At 42.8% G+C, this 15,641-nt stretch overlaps 1 protein-coding gene across 5 annotated transcripts in view; it reads left to right on the forward strand.

Moving 5' to 3' along the window:
- Positions 1–15,641, forward strand: part of SCHIP1 (schwannomin interacting protein 1) — a 538,791-nt gene that overhangs the window by 465,810 nt on the left and 57,340 nt on the right. The window contains exon 1 of one of the 5 annotated variants that reach the window (XM_068280926.1): positions 11,203–11,477. The exons of the other annotated variants lie outside the window; for them this stretch is intronic. Coding sequence (XP_068137027.1) covers positions 11,448–11,477 — 30 coding nt within the window. The 5' untranslated portion in view covers positions 11,203–11,447. Of the gene's footprint in view, positions 1–11,202; positions 11,478–15,641 lie in introns of those variants that run through there. 5 annotated transcript variants of the gene reach the window in all.

The raw sequence follows: 15,641 nt of genomic DNA on the forward strand, positions 1-15,641 counted from the left end.
GCCCTATAACGTCCCCTAAACGCAACGTCTTAGTGTGTAAGTAGCCTAAATCACGATGGCTTATCATATGTGTGCCTCAGACTCGCATAGTATAGATTGCAGGTGATCAGTTTAGCATGTATTTTTCTTGCCCCAGAGTAGATGGATGTGTCACGCATCTGGTCTGACCTTAGTACTCATGGGTAGATAGGTGTGCTCTGCAGATATGTTTGGTCAGTGCTGTGAATAAGGATTATGTCAGCAGTTAGGAAGGGAAGTGTGACTCACTGCCTGTATAATGACTTGACAGAAGTCTGAGTAATGTTCTGTCCTAAGGATACATATATTGATTAGTCATGGGACTTCCTGTAAAAGCTGTACCCCATAGTCTGATGTGTGAGTGCCTTCAGAATGGTCAGTGTTAAAATTCACAAATTGTAATAAACAGTTGTACATGTTGTTTGTATTATTATTATTATTATTAGTTATTGTATTTATAAAGCTCCAACATATTACGCAGTGCTGGACAATAAATACATACAATGATACAAAGGATGACAGACGTAACAAGGTTATACAACATAGAACAAAGCTATACAAGGCAAACTGGGTACAAGATACATGATCATGTGATTTTGGGCTGGTTAGGTAGGCCCAGTAATACCAGTATGAGGCGTTCATAGGGAAGAAGCACATTGATAGGGCACACGTTCATGTAGAATACACTAGGGAAGGGAGGACCCTGCCAAAGGCTTACAATCTAAGGGGGGGGGGGAGGTGGATACCCTAGGTAGTGCTGTAGAATAAGTAATCAGCAGAAAGTTACTGTGTAGCAGGTTGTGGGGGCAAGTCTGATGGGCGGTGGAAGGGAGGTCCAGAGGATGGGGTCGGCTCTTGAGAAATTCTGTAGGCATGCATGGGAGTGGGAAATGGTTAGGCTATCGTCATTGGAGGACCAGAGGGGACGACCTGGTATATACCAGTTCTCTGGTTGAACTTGATGAACGTATGTCTTTTTTCAAGCAAAATAACTATGTAACTATGTAACAAGCTCTGAGATGTAGGTAGGGCAGGCATAGAATCTGGAAACTTATCCTGAATCTGATAGGGAGCCAGTGCAAAGGATTTAAAAAGGTGGTGTAACGATTGCGGAATTATCTCCGTGGTCAGCACACAAGATGACACTGCGGTAATCCTCCACAAGCGTGTAATTTAACAGAACCCAGCTATGGTGCAATGCACCTGTAGAGGGAAATTCCAACCGGCAGATGGAGCTGTGGAGTGCAGAGGAACACATCCTCTGCCCTGCCACAGATGCCAGATGGGAATCTGAGAGAGAGAGCACAGAGACAGAATGTATGTGTGTCCACCAATCTAGTCGCCACCCAGCGACGGTGAACACACAACAACGGTAACGAAGTGGGAACGCAATCGCAAGAGTAGGGATTGCCAATAGTGACACAAGACCGAGTTAGACAGAGCACAAGTGTAGCAAGAACGACATAGCAAATACCAATGATCAGAACGTCAAAGAAAATAACAAACGCTAGCTAAACGCGAACTCCGCACTCATTCGCAACAGCGAACGCGTTAAAGACATGATCCCCGCGCGTTAGGCGCCCAGTGATAAGCGTGCCACCCTAACTAACCAATGTAACACAAACACGAAATACAGAACGCGAATGCTTGCTAAACGGTTACCTCACCGAGCCTACAGCAAGCGTTCGTACAAGACAAGACAGAGAGAAGGAGTAGCCAGCAGCAACCGCAGCTCTGGCCTACACTCCCAGACAGAGCACAGAAGGAACCACCGCCACTACCGCTAGAGCGGATGCGATCCAGACAGACAAACAGATGGAGCAACCCGTAGCAACCGCTGCTCTGGCTTGCACCCCTAAGACGGAACGATTTACTGTCGACCGCCGCCGGCGACAAGACAATCGCAACAGATAGACAGTAACAAGGCAAAGCAGATAATACAACCTGACTACGCTAGAAGGGTTGCCTAGTGCAGTCACAAGGAATTACTCACTTACTAAAATAATCTTAGCAAACAATAGCAAAGGCTGATACTCCAGGAGAGTTAGCAGGAACAAACCATCACGACCAGCCAGGAATTCTGGGAGCAAAAGGCATTTATACTGCAAGCCGTCAAAGGAAGCAGCTAAGCAATTTGCATCACAAGTGTATGCAAATTCCTCACCAGCAGAGCAACTCTGAAACTTGCAAAGTGAAGACAGGTCTCTTTTCCATAGACCTGCAGCATTCAGACCTAAAGAATGGTCAAACAGCTGTCTGCCTGTGCAGACAGCTGAGCATATCATTACAGGTGGGATGTGGATGCAGAGTTGTGAGAAGATTGGATGAGTCTGGCAGCCGCGTTCATAACTGCTTGAAGGGGTGTGATGTGGTTCAAGGGCAGGTCGGACAGAAGGGAGTTGCAGTAATCAAGGCGGGAGATGATGAGGGCATAGATAAGCAGCTTGGTAGTGTCTGGGGTCAGAAAGGGGCGGATCTTGGATATATTATGGAGGTGGAAGTTGCGGGCTGTGGTGACGTTTTGAATGTAGGGGATGAAGGAAAGGGCAACAGGCCTGGGAGGTAGGGTGATGGTTGCATTGTTTCCTGTGATATGAATGTGGTCGCACATTTCCTGGCATGTAGTGGTGTTTACTGGAGTCTCCTGTGACATGGATGTTGTCTGGCCCTATGGGTTACAGGTTTCTTGAAGCACAGTAGTGGCCACTCAGTATCCTGTAATACGTCTGAGTTACATCTGTGACATGGCCTGATGAATAAGATTCATGTGTTATGGCTGTGCTTAATCAGGTCTCCTGCAACAAGGCCATGGTTGCTAAGGTTTCCTGCGACATGGTCATGATTACTCAGGTCTTCTGTGACATGGCTATGGTTACTTAGGTCTTCTGTGATATGGGCATGATTACTCAGGTTTTCTGTGACATGACTATGGTTACTTAGGTCTTCTGTGATATGGGCATGGTTACTCACGTTTTCTTTGACATGGCTGTGGCTGCTTAGGTCTTCTGTGATATGGGCATGGTTGCTCACGTTTTCTGTGGCATGGCTGTGGTTACTTAGGCCTTCTGTGATATGGGCATGGTTACTCACATTTTCTGTGACATGGCTGTGGTTACTTAGGTCTCTCATGACATGATTGTGGTCATTCATTCTCCTATATAATTGTAGTAATCACCAAGAAACAGTGGGGCAGATTTAGGAAAGCCACGGCAAGGAGAACTGGAGCAGGTCAGTTGTCCTTTAACCTCCCTGGCGGGAAGCCCGACACAGTGTCGGACTAGCCGCCGCAGGGGATCGCATGGCCCCGGGAGGATTTTTTAAAATAAAATTTGTTTTATATTCTTCAGCTAGCGCTTGGCTAGTTAACTATGCCCCCCAAGTGCCTCCGGTCCCCACCGATCGCCGCCGCAATACGTACCACCCGGGGATCCCGCGATCGCGCAGCCTCCCAATTAGCTCCAGGCTTCGCTATGAGGAGGATCGGGACTGCGGATGACGTCGATGACGTCATGTCCGATCGTCGCCATAGCGACAAGTGAAGCTAATTGGTAAGCTCCTGCGGGATCTTGCGGGATCGCGGACAGGTAAATATATTGCTGGCGCCGATCGGGGGGGTCAGAGAGGTGCCGGGGGACTTGCCGCACATAGTTAGCTAGCTTAATGCTAGCTAACTAATACAAAACATTTTTTATAAAAAAAAATCCCTCCCACGGATGCAGCCACTGCATCTGCGTACCGCCAGGGAGGTTAATAAACATTAGGTTGTAGATACAGGCCGATGTGAGACTGCAAAAATAGATCCAGCTGCACCCATAAGCATGTTCTATACCAGAACATGCCCTTTTAAGCCAAATTCACATTATTATGAATCATGTCTTTTGTACATTCTTAATGTTCCTTACATATCAGCACATCTTTAGAAAGTTCCTCTGCCAGTTCATTGAAGAGCAGTTCTGCAGCTGCAATTTTTTTTTTTAGTCCTAATCTTGCCTTTATTACCCACCATTGTGCAGCATTCTCTGGGACAGATTTACCAAATTCAGTGCAAGGAAAATTTGAGAGAAACGGGTGCAAATGCATAGTAAATGGCCAGATCAAGGTTTCTGATTGGTCGCTCTGAGCTGCTAGTTCTAGTTTTAACCATGCTAATTGCCTGACTGCCCTGCTGAGTTACTGCCTCTAATGCTAGGTACACAACATACAATTTTCTGGCAGATTTACCGGTCAGATCGATTTTTTCCAACATTTAAGATCTGAATTTCGATTGATGATTTTCCAATTGATTTCCTTAAAAGTGAATGGAAATTGACTGGAAAATCAATCGAAGTTCAGATCGAACATGTTGAAAAAAATCGATCTGGCAGGTAAATCTGAGAGAAAATTGTATGGTGTGTACCTAGCATAATACTTAAAGTCACGGACCTTGAACAAGTTTATATTAGGTGCTCTAAATAAAGTTTGACCTAATTAACCTCATGCATGGTTCAGGTGTGTGATTCAGACACTATTCAAGCCAGAAAGATCAGCAGAACAGCCAGGAAACTGGTATTTGAAAGGAAATAAATATGGCAGTAGTAATATGGCAATATGACATAAATATAACTCCCTCACTTTATGCTGTTTTCACTGTAGATAATCAATAATTATGTAGTTTATCATTATCTGCTCAGTTTTATACTGGCCAGGTTGTCTTCAGGGTACTGTAAATGTTCTTGTGATTTCCTAAAGGTGCCCATAGACCTAAAGATTATGTGCAGATTCGACAAAGAGACAAATTTATCTCTTAATCGAATCTGATTAGAGATAAATTTGTCTCTTGTCAATTCTGCCCATACACTACAGGCCGATTCCCGTCTGATTTCAGCATGAAATCTTCAGGGAATCGCCTGACCTCGCTGCTAACGCACCGCCGCTGCCCCCCCCCCCATGTATAGATGTGCACCCCCATGTGCATTTTTACGTTACCTGTCCCGTAACCTTCAGGCGGCTATCCGTTCTTGCTACTGGCACATAGCGTCTGACATTTATACATGGCGGCGGGGGTTTCGTCTCGTCGCTCGCTCAAAAATCGCCGCCGTGCCGCCGCACACCCGACCAACCAACTTCGGTCCGACATTGCACGATAGACAAAGCGACAATTTCTGCCCCGAAATTGGTCGCTTTGTCGGTCGGGCATGCACTTGACGGCACAATTTTCATCCAATTCAATTATAATAATCGAATTGGATGGTCGATCGACCACCAAGTCGCCTGATGTATGGGCACCTTTATAGATTTGCAGCAGATTCAACCATCTAATAGATTTCTGTCAGATGCCCGTCAAGTCGAATCTGACAGGAATCTATCTGATGTGTGCCACACACTAGGTTCAGATTTCCAATAGATTTCAGAATGAAATCTATTGGAAATGGATCTAAATGAATTATTGGACCATTAGATCCAATGCATCTTTATGGGCCATAGAGCAGCAGATCGACCCAGATTTTCCATCCTGTCAGATAAATCAAATCGATTGAAATCAGATGCAAATCGATCGGTCGATAGATTTGATAGAATTGATTTCCAAATGATCGATTCCGTAGAATTGATCAATCGATGGCTGAAATCGACTAGTGTATTGGCCCCTTAACTTGTTTTATCATGTCCATAGAGGTACTTTACAGCTTTTGCTGGGAGATGATGCTATAGCTTACTTGGGTGACAGGAGTGAAGCATTTGGCTCAGCACAGAGGAGATGATGGCACTCCAGGAAGCAATGTGGTCTCCACTTTGCTCTGATGGATGCCTTGTTTCCAGATTGCATAAACGTTTGATTATTGTGTAAGTTGAATAGTGGTAACTGGGACATGTGAAGCCTGGAACTGCACTTATAGTACATTTACACCCTAAGAATCTCTTACAGTTTCCTCTGTGGCTGCCCTGACCTGGAAAGATTATGCGTTATCCCTATTTACTCATTCAGGAATCCTCTAAAGCCAAGAAACACACTTACAGCAAAGCAGTGGAGGAGGGAGAACAGAGGAAGCTTTCAGTTTTGACCCTAAATGGACAAGCACGTTGGCATAGTGGTTAGCGCTCATGCAGGGCCGGCGCTACCATTAAGGCAAAGGAGGCAGCTGCCCCAGGGCCCCAGAGCTTGTAGGGGCCCCCAGTGGCTACAAGAGGAAAAACATTTTTCAAATCGGCCTTATAGTTTTTGAGAAAATCGATTTTAAAGTTTCAAAGGAAAAAAAAACAAACACATTTAAAAACCTGCCGACTTTAATGGTTAATAGCAAATCTACCTTAAATGCTAGAAACCCTAAATTTGCAGGATATGTTAAGGAGATCATTAGGAAAAAGAGAAAAAAACAATTTTTCAAAAAGACCTTATAGTTTTTGAGAAAATTGATTTTAAAGTTTAGAAGGAAAAAAGTATAGTTTTAAATGCGGTAAATGTCACTTTTAGTAGCAAACCTAACGGTTGTGTAATTTTACATGCATCAAACGAAAGCGCAATACATTTCCTGACAGGGTTTCCAGGGGGTCTATACGCAACCGCAGCGCTTTGGCCAGGGATCGCTATACAGCCGCAATATGGCTGTATGAACATCCCTGGCATTTTTTCCTATTTTCCCAATTTTTTTTTTATGTTTAGAGTGTGGGAATTTTTTTTTTTTTTTTTAAATTATGTGGTTTCCCCCCTCCTGAAACTTTTTAACCCCTTGTCCCCCATGCAGGCTAGGATAGCCAGAATGTGGAGCTCTGACCGATTGGGACTTCACACCCTGACTATACCAGCTGCAAAAAAGGTCCCCTAATGCCGATTTTTGTTCCGGGGTATATGTTGGGGGGGCCCCCCAGGTTTATTTTGCCCTGGGGCCCCATTGTTGCTTAAACCGGCCCTGCGCTCATGTCTTGCAGCGCTGGGTCCCTGGTTTGAATCCCAGCCTATCTGCACAGAGTTTGTATGTTCTCCCTGTGTCTATGTGTTTTCTCCAGGCACTCTGGTTTCCTCCCACATCTCAAAAACATACATATAAGTTAATTGGATTCCCACTAAATAATTCCAGTATTTATATAGCGCCTTTCTCCTGTCAGACTCAGGCCTTGTTCACATTGCGTTCCGCTCGCGTTAGTGTTTGCATTGGGTTTTTTATTTTAAGCAATTTTTTTTATATTCCCGCCACTTGGGTGGGCATTGCGTTTTCTTTAATTCACTCCCTGACGCAAGTCAGGAAGTGAACTCTTGGACCCGGAAAAGAATAAATACAATGTATTTATTCTTAAAAACGCGAACGCAATCGCTGCACAAAGCGATTTTGTGAGCGTTTGCGTTTTTCCTATACCTTCCATTGAGGCAAAATCGCCCCAAAAGTGGTACAGGCACTGCATTGCTGCACGCACAGCGCACGAACCGCGCTGATATGAACCTTCTCAGAGAAATTCATTGCACAAGCGTTTTGTGGGCGATTTTAAGTATCACCTGCTCTTGAAAAAAGGCTGAAAACGCCCCTAGTGTGAACAAGCCCTCAAAACGCTTGCGAGGCAGCCACAAGAGTGCACTTAGTAGGCAGTATTGGCCCTAGCCTATGATACATACACTACATAATACATACATAGACGTATGAACATAGTAGGGATTCGATTGTAAGCCCCTCGGAGGGACAGTTAAGTGACAAGACAATATACTCTGAACAGCGCTGTGAAAGATGTCAACGCTATATAAATACTTAATGACAATAAATAATGACAAGCACCATTTTTTCATTGACTGTCCTCATTACACTAAATTGCATGATAATAACTGTTAGCATGTCTTTTTTTTTTTTTTTTTTTTTTTTTTTTTTTTTTTTTTTTGTAAAGGGTGCTCCACATTATGGTTGATTTATAGGTTGGATTAGAAACTTTTCCCCACTCTTGTTACAGTCACGCATTGCATTGATTGGCAATCCCTGCACCGTATAGAATACATCCCTGCCCTATCCTGTTATCAGTCTGAGCTGTAGATTCCAGCCATTCCTTGTTTGGTTGTAGACCCTCTGTGTTTTCAGTGTGCTGACAATAGCCCTGTCAGAAGCATTGAGTTGGGAAAACAGCCATGGCCATGCAGGGGCCGAGGTCTCAGAGCACTGCTATTGAAGGGATTGTTCAGTCATTGTCGTTAAGACTTCATAGGAATGTGCTCAATTCCTAAGGCCAGCACTGTGTGTGAAAGGCTGAGGCGAATTTCTAATTAAATCTCACTGTATGTGTTGTGAAGGGTGGCAGCTAACTGGAGTTGGCAGCCCACAATAAGCTGGCACTTGCTTCATGGCATAAATTCTTGTTTTGGTTTCTTGGAGATTCTTCTGTGCTTATTTCTGTCCATTTTTAGGGTGTCCGTGTGAGATGTGATACTGTTGCAGCCCAAGGGGAAAGGAGCAGCAGAACTCAGAAATAATTAGATCGGGGACTTGTGAACAGTGGCATAATGGAGTGGAATAGACAGTGGGTGCCAGGTTACATAACATAGCTAGTGGCTCTATGGCTCTGCATGTTCCCATTTATTTGTACTGCATACAAATTCCACCCTGCATTTTGCTTTTTACTTGCATTCATGTTCCACAGCCAGCTCTAATTGAACTGTGCAGCATAAGCACAGAAAGCATAGTTCTATCATGAGATGTTTAATTATTCATGTGAAGGCTAATGCTTCTATCTGTATGTGTAAATCCCTCAGACTAAAGGCGTGGTCCATAGTGAAGCTGTTGCTAGGTTACTCCTATTGATGGCAGTCTCTGTGAGCTGCTGAACTCACTGCTCAGTATAAATTCCATCCACTGTGACAAACGTACAGTACTATATTCTGTATCATGTATGAGTTATTAGGGCTGTTCTACAGGAAACTGAACAATATGAAAAGCAGTGGTGTTTCACATAGTAACCTTACAGGAGCAACAGCAGCAGTGTTACCCATAACAACCATAAAATAGCGGTGTTATCCACCGCATTATCCACAGCAACCATAAAGTAGTGGTGTTAACCATAACAACCACACAGCAGCAGAGTTACCTATAACAACCATAAAGCAGCAGTGTGACTGATAACCATACAGCAGCAGAGTTACCTGTAACAACCATAACGCAGCGGTGTTACACGTAACAACCATAAAACAGCAGAGTAACTTACTTATAACAACAATAAAGCCCTGATGTTATCCATAACAGACATAAAGCAGTTGTATTGCCCATAACAACCATACAGCAGCGGTGATACCCATAACCATAAAGCAGTGGTGTTACCCATAACAACCATAAAGCAGCAATGTTACCCATAACAACCATAAAGCAGTGGTGTTACCCATAACAACCATTAAGCAGCAATGTTACCCATAACAACCATCAAGCAGCGATGTTACCTATACCAACCATCAAGCAGTGATGTTACCCATAACAACTATGAAACAGCGGTGTTACCCATAACAACATTAAGCGGCGGGGATGCCCCTAACAACCATAAAGCAGTGTTATTACAGGTAGGAACTGTCCGGTTCCAAATCTGTATTACAAAAACAGGTGGAATGTGATTTCTGCAGGCAACAGTCAATCTTACAGTATTTATAAAACAAATTCATTATAAACATACTCCAGGACATATCTTTTCAAATCTTGATTGAAAGGCTCTCCAGAGCTTCCTGATACTCATTCATATCTTTCCCTATCCCTAGGCTGTAACTTTACTGCTGAAAATTAATCCTCCAGTTTTATGTATTTGTGTATATTTGGAAAATATGGTATTTATTATTATTATTATTAATACATATATTATACTATAATGTACATAATTATTACACAAAGCCCAAGTTCAGGCAAAGATTTTTTTTTTTCTTTTTTCTTTCTTTTTATTTTTTTTTTAGTTTATCAGGCACATTTTTTTTTCCTAAGTGAATCATACATAAAGACATTTTTTAATAAATGCTGCAGTTTTTGCAAGGTCAAAATGGAAAGCTACCTGCTGCACCAAGTCATTGATTTTCAGCTCCTCCTCAGAAGCTTCCGGTTGCCTGTTCACTTATCCTTCCCCCCCAGAGATAGTCTATAGATATGCCTCCCGCTAGAGACTGACAGACATAATAGACTATGCATAAGGAGGTGGGGCTTCATCCAACACAACAAAAAACAACAACAAACAATCCAACAAAACCCACTTGACTGGAAGTGAGCAGGCAGGAATTGGTCACTGAGGAGGATGAGGATCTGTGAATTGCGGCAGCAGTTATTTATGTATGTATGTATTTTACTTTGAAAAGTCTGCTTGAAATATTTACCTAAAATTGTCCTTTTTCATAGATTTCCTAACCTTTTTATAGATAAATCTTTATTAAAGTTGTAATGCATGTGCAGTTTGTCATGTGTTGTAGTAAGATGCAGTGACTGTAGTACCACACACATGGAAGCATGTCACATCTTCTTTTGCTGTAAAAAAATGTGGCTGGCTTTATCTCTGTGACTTTGCTAATAGATGTAGCACTTTGCACTGTTACTACACAATGTTTCCATGTTGTAGGTGTAGCACTTTGCACTGTTACTACACAATGTTTCCATATTGTAGGTGTAGCACTTTGCACTGTTACTACACAATGTTTCCATATTGTAGGTGTAGCACTTTGCACTGTTACTACACAATGTTTCCATGTTGTAGTAGGTGTAGCACTTTGCACTGTTACTACACAATGTTTCCATATTGTAGGTGTAGCACTTTGCACTGTTACTACACAATGTTTCCATATTGTATAAACTTGGTCGAATATGTAGCTTGCTGCTTCATTGATGCCAAATTGATGTCTTCCTTTTCACTTCCATGACTACAATAGTCTATCCCTAGTTCATTTATACCTGGCATCCCAAGATGCTGCAGAGAATAAAATAGATTGTTTTATCTCTGACTGATAAAGCTCATGGACAGTGAACCCAGCCCAGAAACCTTTCCTGAAAATAGGCTATAGTAAGCTGTTAGTTCCCCCCATATATTTTTTCTTTATTTTATTGTTTTTTCTATTTTAATGAGGAGAAATTTTCCACATCAGTTAGCAGCCTTCCTAAGCCTCAGAAGGTCACACCAGCCTCAGCCCTTTCTTTGTATCCTTCCTATAATTGGCCAATTGTGTTTGTGATGAGCTAGTCCTCCCTCCCCCCCATCTCCGTCCCAACTACATGTTGTTATTAAGGCTCATCGCCCCACTCCCTGAGGAGACCAGCTCTCACTGCTTTCTGAGAAGAGAGCAGTGCTATTGCGCAGGTTGAAACAGCAGAAGCAGCATCCATTTTAATCTGCAGAAAGCCTCTCACCCTATAGGGCGTATTTATACAGCCCCCTCTCTTCACATGCTGTAATCCCAGGTTTATTTCTCCCCTCTGCTGTGTCTGTGATCTGGTTCATGCTCTCTCCTTTCTCTATGATGCTCTGAGATGGTACACCAGGAAAATTGTGTGTATCAGGTAAGGATGCTTGTATCATCTTGTATGTCTATCTATAGAGATGCAAGGCCTGTGCTGTGTGACTGATGCATGTGTAGTAATGCTGCCTGCAACATAACATGGATGTAGTGTGTAGTCTGCTTACCGATGTGTATTCTCAATTCATTGCAACGTGTGAAACATGCTATAATGCTGTTTTTATTTCAGCAGAATTCAGGGCTGAATGTGAAATCAGCTGTAATGTTTCTGCTGGGTGTGTGGTGGGCTATTGCACAGACCGCAATAGCAATAAATGGAGGAAAGCTTTATAATAGTAAGAATTGCCTTTTAAGCCTGTATTGGCACTCTGCTAAACTTGCTTTACACTGTATCAACACATTATGCAGTCTGTTATCATGACTGTCTAGACTTTCATATCTTGTTTGGTGTTCAGTGCACAATGTGCTGCTATTTATATGTTAGTTATGTAATTCATTTAGAATGTACAATAAGACTTTTGGAACAGTAATATTTAAACCCCAACAAGTTGGCATGCAGTTGCGTGTGTGTGTGTGTGTGTGTGTGTGTGTGTGTGTGTGTGTGTGTGTGTGTGTGTGTGTGTGTGTGTGTTGGCATTTTTTACATATTTAGTATTAATATTGTGCTAACATCTTCCACAGCACTTTGCAGAGTACATAGCCTTGCCATGTACACCAATCTATAAACCACGACATGCAGATGTTATACACAGAAACACACACATACATTGTCTCAAATGTATCACTCATTCACTGTCCTTCACCATGTATGTATATATCTCTGTTAGTTGCATTTGTTAAGGCTGGTACACACTGTACAATGTCCTGTCTGATCGACAGGTTGAATTGATAGTTTCTGATTGGTCCAATCAGCTCCCGATCAGTAACGGGATCGATTTTGTGCAGTTGTGATCAGAAACTCAATCTTGTTATCGATCTGGAACTGTTTGGACCGTTTGGAGGTTATCGATTTAACCCATCAATCTGACTGGGAATTGCATGGTGTGTACCAGCCCTTAGTCTGCTTGCTATTTACTGCAACGCTTGAACTGTCTTTTATATAAGAATATAAAGCCCCAGTAGACATCCTTGTGCCATATAAATACAGTTACCTGCCTTGTTGCCATAATAACAGATGTAGCCTCCCAGCCTAGCCAGTCCTCCTGCATTTGCCTTCCAGAAGTGCATTTTCTATGATGGGCAGTGCGTCTGTGGGGTTCTTTACAAGCATGGCTGTGTGTACCTCTGGCCCTAGTGCGTAGCATACATGCATATTCTATGTCCACACCTTAACACTGAAAGGAGAAAAAGACTGAATAGCCATCCCCACTCAGGTAAAGATAAAATATGTAAAAGCAGTCATTTCTAAATGAAAACCTATTTTAAAAAAGGCTTACAGTATAAACAAAAAAAAGTACAAATACTGAAAAAATTGTGTAGTAAACCACACAGGTATAAAGTTTTTAACATCTGGCACCGTCATTCACATTTATTTTACACAAATATTTTCTTCTGCATTTCTTCTATCTTCACTTCAGAATGCTGCTTCTGTCTCTTCCTCGCAACAAACTGGACCTAGAACCCTGACATCAGTATAATTAAATGTGTTGCTGAGGCTTCCTAATTGGTCAATTCTTCTGGATCAATGGGAATCCTTAACAGCAAATTCAAGTAAGTTTTAACCAATAATACAGGTTTTCCACTCTGACCTATTTGAATTTGCCAATAAAGATTCCATTGGTCTACATGATTGGACCAATGGAAACCTCAGTTGCAAATTCAAGTATGTTGATGCTTGGGCTCCTGATCAGTTTTGCACCTGAGAAGGTATTGGAGAGGATGGTGGGCACCGTTCTTCAGTCAAGATAAATAAACCCTCCTCATTGTATTACCCTCACCCCCTTTCTGGGGTGCTTGCAAGGTACCTTCCCAATGTTTTATGCTATCTGGGTTTATAGTAGCTAGGGGCAGAGCAGCTATGGTGCATCAAGTAATTACATTGGGTGCTGGAGTTCGGGTATTATGTAGCCGAACTCCAGCTACTAATGCAGCAAGCAGTGGGGGTGCACAGGGCTGGCTATTACACAGCCGAACTCTAGATATTGACACCAGGATTTGTCTATTATGTAGGTGAACTCCAGAGTAAGGTAATCAGCTATACATATAGCGGAGTACTGTTATCTGCTGCAACAGAGCATTATCAGCTGCAGCGCTCGGTTTAAGAGGTTAGAGTTTTATGTTTAGTTATTAAAGGGTTAGTGTTAGGTGAAAAGGTTAGAGCTTAGTGTTAGGCATAGTTATAGGAGGGTTAGTGTTATACTATATGGTTAGAGGTTAATGTTAGGGGCCCAAAAATGACATGAACCTCTTTTAAATAGGCGCGTTAAAGGACTTCCGAGGCCAAAATTAATAAAATCACACTATACCTTTTTTTTGCAGAATCCACGGAGGACGTCCTGCCCGTCCTCCGCTCTGTTCCGCCATCAATGCACGTCTTATTGTTCCCCTACGGCTCGGCCCGACCCCACCGAACGGGTCGCATGGATGCCACCTCTAATATGGCCGCCGCCTTGCTCCGCGGCTGCGCAGTACGCTTTGACGCTAGCGCGACTGCGCAGCCTATTGCCCGCCTCCCGCCGCGTACTAGGTCCCGGCATGCTCCCCAAGCGTACGTCGGGCGGGCGCACACAGGCTGCGCAGTCGCGCTAGCGACATAGCGTACTGCGCAGCCGCGGAGCAAGGCGGCGGCCATATTAGAGGTGGCATCCATGCGACCCGTTCGGTGGGGTCGGGCCGAGCCGTAGGGGAACAATAAGACGTGCATTGATGGCGGAACAGAGCGGAGGACGGGCAGGACGTCCTCTGTGGATTCTGCAAAAAAAAAGGTATAGTGTGATTTTATTAACCTACAACCTTGATATAAAATAGAACATATCTCTTGGGACAGATCCTACAGTTCAAGTAAAGTATAACCATTTAAGACCCCATTTAGAAACCTAAGGTCTTTCCTCACACTCTTTGAAGGGTGGTTCTTTATGTGGTTTGACAGGCAAATGACCCAAAACAAAGTTTAGTGCAACGCTGTCTGTGCTCCTGTGTCTGCCATATAAATTGGATAACCCCATTATTCAGGTGAGTTCCAAGTCCCCCATGACTTTAGAGCTCTGATATATAGAGAACATTCCATGTAGCCATTGTCTGCTTTTCAGCTTCCCTCCATAATAAGAACTGTTTGTTCAAGGAATTAAAAATAGTGACTAAAATCATATGTCAATGTACCCAGTGCGATATAAGAAGACCACCCATTCAAGTGATAATTTTCAGGTAGATCATTACACCCACCCATAACAAAAACTGAAGGTGCCCACTGACTATACAATCTTAATTGAACAATTTTGTCCAATTTTACCATATCTATGTAAAATAAAGGTAAACTGAATGAATATAATTTCCAAACGGATACTTTATATAGACCCTCATACTATATTAATGTCGTAAAATTGGACAGGATTGCACAATCAAGGTTGTATGATTAGTGGCCAGCTTTAGAGTTCTGTACAGACCTTTACATTTTTTTTGTTTCAAAATATTTATTGAAGTTTTTTTAAGAAATTTTTAACAAGAAGGTAAATCACATTGCACAGAGAGAACAATTATTGTTAACAGTGGGGCAACAACATGTGATATAACAAATTCTCATCAGCCTGGAGTATAAAGTTGCCTGATGCTTTGAGGGTAGAACAACCAAAGCGAAATAAAACAAAATAACACTTGGGGGGGGGGGGAGGGGAGGTATAAGGGAAAGTCCCGGGCCCATGGCCAGCAAGGGGCCACGATTGGGGAACTTCATGCTCTGCTGGAAGTATAATGTACCTCAGAGGATATTATCCAGCTATCTGAGGTATGCGATGGGGGGTGTACAGACCTTTACATTTGCTGTAATTCTTGTCCTTTGCAATCAGCATGTGGGATATTTTCATCTGAACGCTATTGTATTCCCCTGTAGTGAAGGGGTGCCTGTTTCTTCTCTCTTGTATCTGTAGAAGAGTAAACGCAAGTACCATGTACTGATTTATGGAAAAGGTGTTGTACGCTTAAAGAATTCCCGAGGTGACATGATGAGATATGTGTATGTACAGTGCCTAGCACACAAATAACTATGCTGTGT

The sequence above is a fragment of the Hyperolius riggenbachi genome, chromosome 4 (genome assembly GCF_040937935.1).
Source record: "Hyperolius riggenbachi isolate aHypRig1 chromosome 4, aHypRig1.pri, whole genome shotgun sequence".
Classification (NCBI taxonomy): Eukaryota; Metazoa; Chordata; class Amphibia; order Anura; family Hyperoliidae; genus Hyperolius; species Hyperolius riggenbachi.